General features: G+C 33.3%; 1 protein-coding gene across 1 annotated transcript; it reads right to left on the bottom strand.

Annotated features, from left to right (window-relative positions):
- Positions 1 to 890: 890 nt before the first annotated feature.
- LOC120349292 (regulating synaptic membrane exocytosis protein 2-like) lies at positions 891 to 8,645 on the bottom strand (the record flags this gene model as incomplete). The annotated part of the gene is made up of 4 exons (XM_039419253.1): positions 891 to 995; positions 2,775 to 2,940; positions 5,171 to 5,301; positions 8,518 to 8,645. Coding segments are annotated over 4 exons (491 nt in total), but the record flags the coding sequence as incomplete, so codon positions are not given.
- Between the last annotated feature and the right edge of the window lie 333 nt (positions 8,646 to 8,978).

Genomic DNA, 8,978 nt, shown 5'->3' with positions numbered 1-8,978 from the left:
ACAAGGATGATAGAAAGGATAGCAACACCATGTTGATCAAATACCGCCGTTATAACGTGGACCTCACTTTAGGAAGATGATACAAAGTCATTAACGGAATAAAAATGTTTTCTGGTGAGACACGTTTCAGGGAGGGGAAACTGTGATCCCACATGGGTTTTCCCTATCAGATACCTATCTAATAGAATTGGCCCTGCAACCAGTAGTTTGAGCAGAAATCTCAAGATCATACATCGATATGGAAGAGAAGTTACTGTATGTCCAGGTTTTTATTTCTAGTTTAGTTTTTCTACTAATCTTAGAGTCTATGAGGAAGTGGTCCGGAATAAGGTTTATTATTTCAGTCCCTATATTGACCAACTGTTTCCTTAAACATCAATATTGGTGTGATATGTGAGATATCTATTTGCAGTGGGCCTTAAATGGTAATTATTTACAATGAATTTGAAGTGCGAGGAGAAATGGATTTATATTTTATCAAGTATTCAATAAATTACGGTTTTAATATATAATTGTCATGAAAATAGTCAAAAAATTTACGAATGAATATCATCAGGTACAATATGGCAACAATAAGATTATATTCAATGCAAATCCTCATCATTATATTTATGAAGATTACATAAAAATTAACCAACATTTCTCACATTTGATTGAATTTCAAGAAATAGAGTAGTTTGGGCAACTTCCTTCTCTTTCTTCTCAAATAATTTTGTATTCGCTTTGGACCATAATGAATGAAATAATAATAGGATTGAATCTTCTTTGCCTATTAGAAAATTATTCAATGCATAAAACTCAATGTTTTAATTGTATTAATTGTTGTAGGATATTAATTGTATTGTTATTGTTTCTATGTAATAAAATTTGATTTGATTTGAATAGATGGGGATGTGAATGTGAATACTCACATGAGGCGGATAGACCACTCATGGGGTCCCAGGTGAACCAGTCAGGTTCATTGTCCGTAACGCTACGCTCAGCTCCACTAAAACCTGTAAACAAAATAGATATTAGTATGAGAACACTTAATTTTCATCAACCACAATAGAGTGGGGGGCGTCAAAATGCCTGCTCATAAAGTTGTGAGGAGATGTGAATGGAAAGCTTCATTCTACAAACCTGTAAGCAATGAAGATAAAAATAATGTAGAACCATTTGAATTTCAGAAAGCCCAATAATTGAGTAGAAGAGATTACTCGCCTACTAGTATAAATTCTGCTGCCCTTGTATTTAGTTTAGTTTATCAGAGATCGACAATGGTGTAATAACCGAAACCCGTCTTTCTAAGTATCAATAAATCTGTGGTTTTTGACAATTCTTAGTCTTTTTCATTCAAGGAAGGGATTAAGTAGAATTATCATGAGTAAATAGTTTTCAATGTACAAAAATTTGAGAACAGTACAATTGAATAGATAAGAATCTTTTAAACAGGTGAATGGCTCAGAGAGGTTGATTCTATCAGAGATAACCCTTAGTTGATCTAGAGGCTTTTGTAACGACATCAATTTGAAATTCAGCTGCGGGAGTTTTTAAATATGATTGAATTGAGAAAATTTGACGGATAGACTAGAATAAAGAATTTTCCTAAATAAAATGATTTATCCCTTCAATCCTTCTGAGATACAATAATGAAAATTAAAATTAAAGCCAACTATTCGGATTGATCCGAAAACTCTTATTGAATGTCATTTGTTGTTAATGAATGTCATTAGCTGTAAAGATTCTCAATAGCATTTATCTTCTCTCAAGAATGTTTCTTGATTATTATCAAAACTAATCACTATTTGATTCATCAGTTCATTCAGTATAGGTAGATGAATATCAGGTAGATGATTATAGGAAGATGTTTGAGGTATATTTAGAAAGATGAGTTGATCATATATTAGGATGATGTTGATTATATATTAGGAAGTTGTATAAGAGATTAAAAAGATGAGAGATAGGAGAAGGTGTGATGAGAGACTCTGATCACAATCAGAGCAGTTCATTGGATCGATGATCTAGAGAGATGATTCTTTGCCGAACTCTCCACTCAATCTTATTTTCCAACAAGATGGAGTCTCATCGTGCCGAAATATCACCAGCCAATGAGAGCTTGTTGTGGGCATGGACTTGTACTAAGAATCGATGAGGGGAAGTTTACTTGCTTGTGATTGGTCGATAGGCAGTAAGGCAAAGCTCTCTCAGCTGACATTGGAATCAGCATTCACCAATAGATTTGAATGATTGAGTACTTTATTCATGTGGATTACAATATATACTGGCTTATACACTTATATACAATAGCTTACAATACAGCAAAATTATAGATTAATTTACATAATATAGACTAAGAAAATAATTATTGAACTGTATATGATACGAAAAAAGCAATTTGTAATATAATAACTATAGATAATTATATTGTTATGCATCTACATAAATTGGTGGAGCTTTGGACATATCAATGTCCATTCTTCGGAAAGAATATTAAAAATATCCTTCCACTAACTCTCTACCAAAAATTTTGATTTGGAGAGATGAACGTTGGATTTCGAGAGATGAGGAGAAATAAATGGATAATTTGAAACCAGAGACAATCATTTTATTATAGATCCTTGTTATCTCATAGATACCTAATTCTGAAACTGATTTGTAATTCTGAAATTGATCTCCAACTCTTTAACTGATTTCTGATATTAAGAAACTGATTTCTAATTGTAGAAAAATATAGTTTTGAAATTGATTTCTAACTCTTTAATTGATTATTATAATTTGTTTCTATTCCTTACCTCTCCTAAGAAGTCATTGGCTCCGAACCGGACATAATCCCAGACGGTGACTTCTACTATTCTAAGTTTGAGATCGGCGCGGCGCACAGACGTGTAGATGAAACTCTGATTCCACTTGGGGTCGTTTGTGTTTGCCAACGTTTTCGTTCGTCGTTTCGATTTTTCGCTAAAACAAATAGAAATAAAATGTTATAATGTTTCCAGAGACAATGTACAATACACTTTTGATGAGGATAATACTGATAAATGAGCTTGCACCTCATTATAACAGGAATATTTGAATCGGCTCTGAATTATCAGAAAGATAGGGATTATAACTCATTAGACTTTCAACTCATATGTCCGGTTTCCAAGCTCGGGATTTAGCTGAGTGAACTTTGAACAGCTGGAGTCAAAAAATTGGCTTTCCGAAACGGGGCGTAGTCGTATCCCAAAGTTAGTAGACAAACAAAGAAGTTTCTGTCTACTAACGTTTGTCGTAATCATAGTCAAAGTCACGTTTAAATTAAATCTCGAAAAAATATAAATTAACACAAAATAAAATTAAAAATTACAATTTATTTAATAAAATAAGAACTTTGAATGAACACAAAATAAAATAGAGAGAAAACGGTGTAAAGTTTCAGCTATTTTGCATTATTTAGGGATGTTTCATTTCGTCAAGGAAAAACGTTTCCAATTATAGAAATGAGAAAATTTATTTCGGTGTAACTATTTACTGTGACTACCGCCCCGTTTCGGAAAGTCAATTTTTGGACTCCAGCTGTTTAAAGTCTAGAGCTTACTTAAATTCCTAGCTCGGAGACCTGCCCATAATTTGAGAATCTATCATGAAACGGAATTGAGTGAAAATACATTTATTGTGTAATAAGTGGCCTGCCAGTTACTTATTGTGTGATAAGTTTGTGTAAAATGGCACGGTTGCACAAAAGCCGGTTCAATTTTAACCGTGATTAATTTCACTATAACCAATCAGAGGAGGCCTTTTTGTTGAGACGGCTTCTCTGATTGGTCTCGTGGGATTAGTCACGGTTAAAATTTGACCGGCTGTTGTGCAACCGGCACTTATTCTTTCTTTAAAAGTCATAATTGATGATTTTTTTATTGCGGATGATGCCCACATGAACTTTTTGCTTGTGAATGGGTAATCGAGTGTGCGTTAGTGAATGTAATGAACAAACGTCCATGTAATCGGTGGGACTCGAACCCACGAACCAGGCGGTGCTAGCAGACCGAAGTTTGTAAGACGTTATTAGCGTTTGTAAGGGTAGAAGACGTTATTGCGACCGCTCGTCCTCCCACAAACGCTGCTATTATTTGCTGTCTCAGCGCCTAGTCCGAGTCAGACAAGCATCCAGCCTGCACTGCGGAGCTAGGTTAAGACCGGGACTGAACAGTCCGGGCCTTAAGACCAATCGAAACGTGTATGGTAGGCCTATAACTCTCCTAACCACTACTACACCAACCCGGCCGGCAATTGAATTTTGATACATAATTCAGTGAAATAACAGTACGTTTAATTAGTGTTAATTCTCCATATTGACGTGGTAAAGTCATAAACATGACATAACCTCATTTCAGACTTTTAAAGTTACTAAATTTGGAGAGAAATAGTACCAGATATTCTTAGTTTTCCTATCCCGATCTGTTCTTCATTCTAAAAAAGAATAAATAAAAGTGCTCAAAATACACAAGCTCTACTTGAGTTTCATTCTGGCAACATCGCGAGCTAGAAAACGATAGCGCTTTCTGCATTGTCGAATGATAGACAAGGATAGCAACACCAATGCTGATCTAATACTGTTTATAACGTGAGACTAGCTATAGACTGCAAGTTGTCATTTAGATATTAAACTTGATGAATATGTATATTCAAGTTGTGTTGTGAGTGATGTTGTGGTACTTTTCAATAATGATAACACAAATTTAAATTGCCAACCACTTTTTAAAAAGTGGTTGATAATTTTAATTCGTGTTTCATTATATTTAATAATTTTTGTATCCGAAAAGAGCTCTCCCCAACCATATGGCATTCACATCACAAAAACTGATTTAAGATTGTGACAATCTGAAGCTGGGTTTACACCAAAGTTATGAACAAAATGTTGATAACTCATACTTGGAGATTCTATTAGATTGAACGAACTTGAGAAACACATATTATCTCATCATGTGTATGATAAGTTATGTTCAATCTAATAGAATCTATAAGGATTGAGTTATTAAAATTTTGGTGTAAACGTGGCTTTAGTATAGGTAAATCAAATATCAAAATGTAGGTAAAATAAAAACAAGACAATCAAAATATAGGTAATGTGAATCAAATACTGCAATTAAAACGTGGACCTAATATAGGCCTGATCATCTAATCCTGAAATATTGAAAAGCCTTCTTACCTTCTATCGGGAAGGAGGTAGAGTTTAGCGTAAGGATTTCTAGGAGAGCCGTTGCTTCTCGGCACCAGACCGGCTGCACACACTAGAGTTACCACTAGTTGCAATGCACCTGAGTCAAACCATAGTTTAACCTGGAACAAACAGAACGTAGATTATAAAACAAATTAATATTGGATATATCTGATTAGTAAGATCATGGTAAATAGAAATAGGAAAAAATCAGTGCGGTATACCAAATAATCACTTGGACTTGACTTCAAGGACAATGATTAAATCTAAGGTCCGTTTGCACAGTGATAAATCTATGATCAAAACGGTCGTTTGCACAAAGACAGTTTAAACTAAATTCCATTTTAAAATGGACTGAATCCGTATCAAGTCTAGTTTGTTATAATGTGTTGCATTTTTACTTTAAGGCGGGGTGCACACCGGAGAAACACATTTCGTAAAGCCCTCATCATGAAACTTGTTCATGCAATCCGTTCACTCGCGCATGCATACAAAAGAAACGTTCCTGCTTAATATCAGTCGATTGCGAGCAACTTTCGTTCCACGTTTCTGAAACTTTTTTACGAAACGCGTTTCTCCGGTGTGCATCCCGCCTAAGTCACCAGCTGATTAAATTCAGTTTAAGCTTTGACTGTGCAAACGGCCCCAAGGGTCAGCAACCGAAGCGTTCTTCAGGCGTTCCAGAAGAGTCGGCGGGGCAGGAAGCTTTCCTATTGGCTGATTGGGTGGCGTTCAGGAATCAGCTGATCATCAGGCAATCAGAGAGATTCCTGACCTACAGACTTCTCTGAAAACACTGACAAAAAAAAGGCTCGGCTCTAAAGGGACTCGAAATCCATATTGAATCAAAAGGTTTGGTGGTCATTAACGTGTTGTGCCTCCTCATATAACTGTAAAAATAATTGTACGACTGAATAAATGAATAAATTTGTACTTGGATAGATGGCTTGGCCCTGAATGACATGGAATCCATAGGTATATCATAGGAATCCATGAGTCTATAGGTTTGATGGTCCATTAATTTAATAAGTGTCTTAGAAGCCGGAGCTTGAACGGTGAATCAAAGTAGATGTTCCACTGAAGGAAAGTGTGTGTTACAAGGATTGAAAAGACGTACATTTCACATTCTCAACTGTTAATTGTCACACGTGATTTTTTCATCGTAGTCTTCAGAGTTTCCTTAGACAGAAAGTGCTTGAGATTTTTATAACGTTCGAAAATCACTCATGATTTTGGGGTATTCTTATCAGTCTTTTACTATAGTAAGGTCCATTATAATGGCAGAGGAGAAGATAGGCGATTTCTGTCTTGTCATGCCTTCTATGGAGGGTAACTGATACCGTTTTATCGATGTAATATTATCAACTGTTCATTCTCGTTCAAAATAATCAATCATATTTCATCAAGCAAGACATTATATTCTACAATGATTTCATATAAATTTTCATAATCAAGATTTGTAAATTAATTATATTTCTACATTGTTAACAACGATCTGACAACAGAGCAAAGCGGAAAAGAGATAGCGCTATCCGCTTTGTTGAATGATAGGAAAGGATAGCAATACAATTGCTATCAAACACTGCCATTATAACGTGGACCTCACTAAAGGTGCTAAAAATATCACAAATGAGAACGACTGGGTCTTTGAAGTATCGAGGTAACCCATTCATAGATTTCTATTCTAATTCAGTTTATTCCTTACACTCATCAAAACTTTAATCAAAAAGTGATGTCTATTTCAAAAACGAAATGAGGTTTCGTACGTACACAGTACACTTTAATTTTCATGTTTATTCATTTATTTATTTATTATTTATTATTTATTATTTATTATTTATTATTATTTATTATTATTATTTATTATTATGATTTATTATATTTATCATTCATTTATTATATTTTTATGTATTTAGTTATTATTTATTTTTTATTTTATTTATTTATTATTTATTTATTATTATTTATTTATTTTGATTTATTTATTATTATTATTTATTATTTATTATTATTATTATTATTATTTATTTTTATTTATTATTATTATTATTATTATTATTATTATTTATATTTATTATTTATTGATTTATTTATTATTATTATTATTATTATTATTATTATTTATTATTATTTATGTATTTATTAGGTTAGCACAAACAGATCGGCTATATTTTTCTGCAGAAAACAAGGATTCGTATGATGTAGCCTATTCATGAATTCCTTTCCAATTTGTATCCATGTCTTGTGGAGGGAATCAATAACTACTGTTTCCCTTCTGACTGAAACTTCTAAACATGTTACGTCATAGTGGAGTAGGTCAATTTCCACACAAAAAACACTAACATGTAGAGGACACATTATAAGAAATTTCTGAAAGTAACTAATTAATAAATAAATGTATATTAAATAAATGTATTATTATATATACAATACATTTTATTGTTACAAATAATAATAAGGTAATTATAAATGAAATTCTTGTGGTGAAGATGTGGTCCGTTTCATTAAATATCACAAAGATTGTGCTGGGCTGGTCATGTTGAGAGTATGGCAGAACATCGAATGCCAAGAGCAATTATAAGGCCAGGGTGGTGGGCAGAAGACGACAGGAGAGACCATGCAACCGATGGAGAGATGAAGTGGAGGATGATCTCCGAAGATGGGTAAGAGCATGGAGACGAAAGGCATGTGACCGTGATGTGGGGGGCTCTTGTGCGGGAGGCTGAAGCTCACATCGAGCTGTAAAGCCAGATGAAGAAGAATAATAATGTTATTGTAATTTATTGATATTCTCTGTAATTGATGCAGTAGACTTATTTTTTGGGAAATAACATATTTATTTATTTATTTAATATTGATTGCTGCTAAATAGTGAAGTTGTGTTTCTTTTCTGCCTCAAAATTTTGCAAATTACTCAAAAATTTCCAATTTGTAGAAATTTGAGTGAAATATTTTTGTTTTAAACCAGTTTTCAAAATATCAAAATTTAAAATGTTTTGTTTAGTCAATGGTTTTGAAGTAGATATTGAACTTTTTGAAGTGAGAAGTGAAATTATAACCTCATTCTTTTTTGAAACATTATTTGTAAAAATTTGGGAGAAGAAAGTTTTGGGCTATGCCTGTTTTCTTCTCCCAATCATGTTATATTGTAATTATAATTTGTAATTGTCAATTAAATAAATACATAAATAAATAAAGATAGTGTCTAGTTTTACAGGCATATAGTTCATGTACAGTATAATGTATATTGTCTTTGTTCATGATTGAGTAGAACAATATATTGCATATTATCTAATTAATGAAATTATTCTTCAAAATTCGTCTTCATTCATTAATACCTGGACTCGACCGCCAATATTAGAGTTAGCGTTAACAGTGGTCGAGACTCGATGCGTTCCCCTAGAATGTAGGTCAGGTGACCCTGGTGACGTCACTAGTACACTCGGCTTGTCTCGGCCGTACACGTCTAGAATCACAGTAAAACACACCGAATCATGAGTAAAAATGAAGGAAATATGAAGATAAGTTAGTCTTAATACAGGAAATTATAAGTAAAACTAACGGAAAACAATTATAAATTAGTCCTAATACACTAAATTATGATAAACATCAGCAGAGATACATATAGAATGGGTCTTAACACATGAAATTTTCTCAATAAACAAGATTATGAGTAACATTAACGAAAAAAACATATTAAATGAGTCTTGGCACACCAAATTCCAGTAGAGTTGAAGGAAATACAGTGAAAATGAGTCACAAAATCTATGAGACACAACATAAAACACAAGCATATTCG

This window comes from Nilaparvata lugens, unplaced genomic scaffold (assembly GCF_014356525.2).
Source record: "Nilaparvata lugens isolate BPH unplaced genomic scaffold, ASM1435652v1 scaffold9077, whole genome shotgun sequence".
Taxonomy (NCBI): domain Eukaryota; kingdom Metazoa; phylum Arthropoda; class Insecta; order Hemiptera; family Delphacidae; genus Nilaparvata; species Nilaparvata lugens.
The sequence above is the reverse complement of the archived record's forward strand: the minus strand, read 5'-3'. Positions and strand labels throughout refer to the sequence as shown.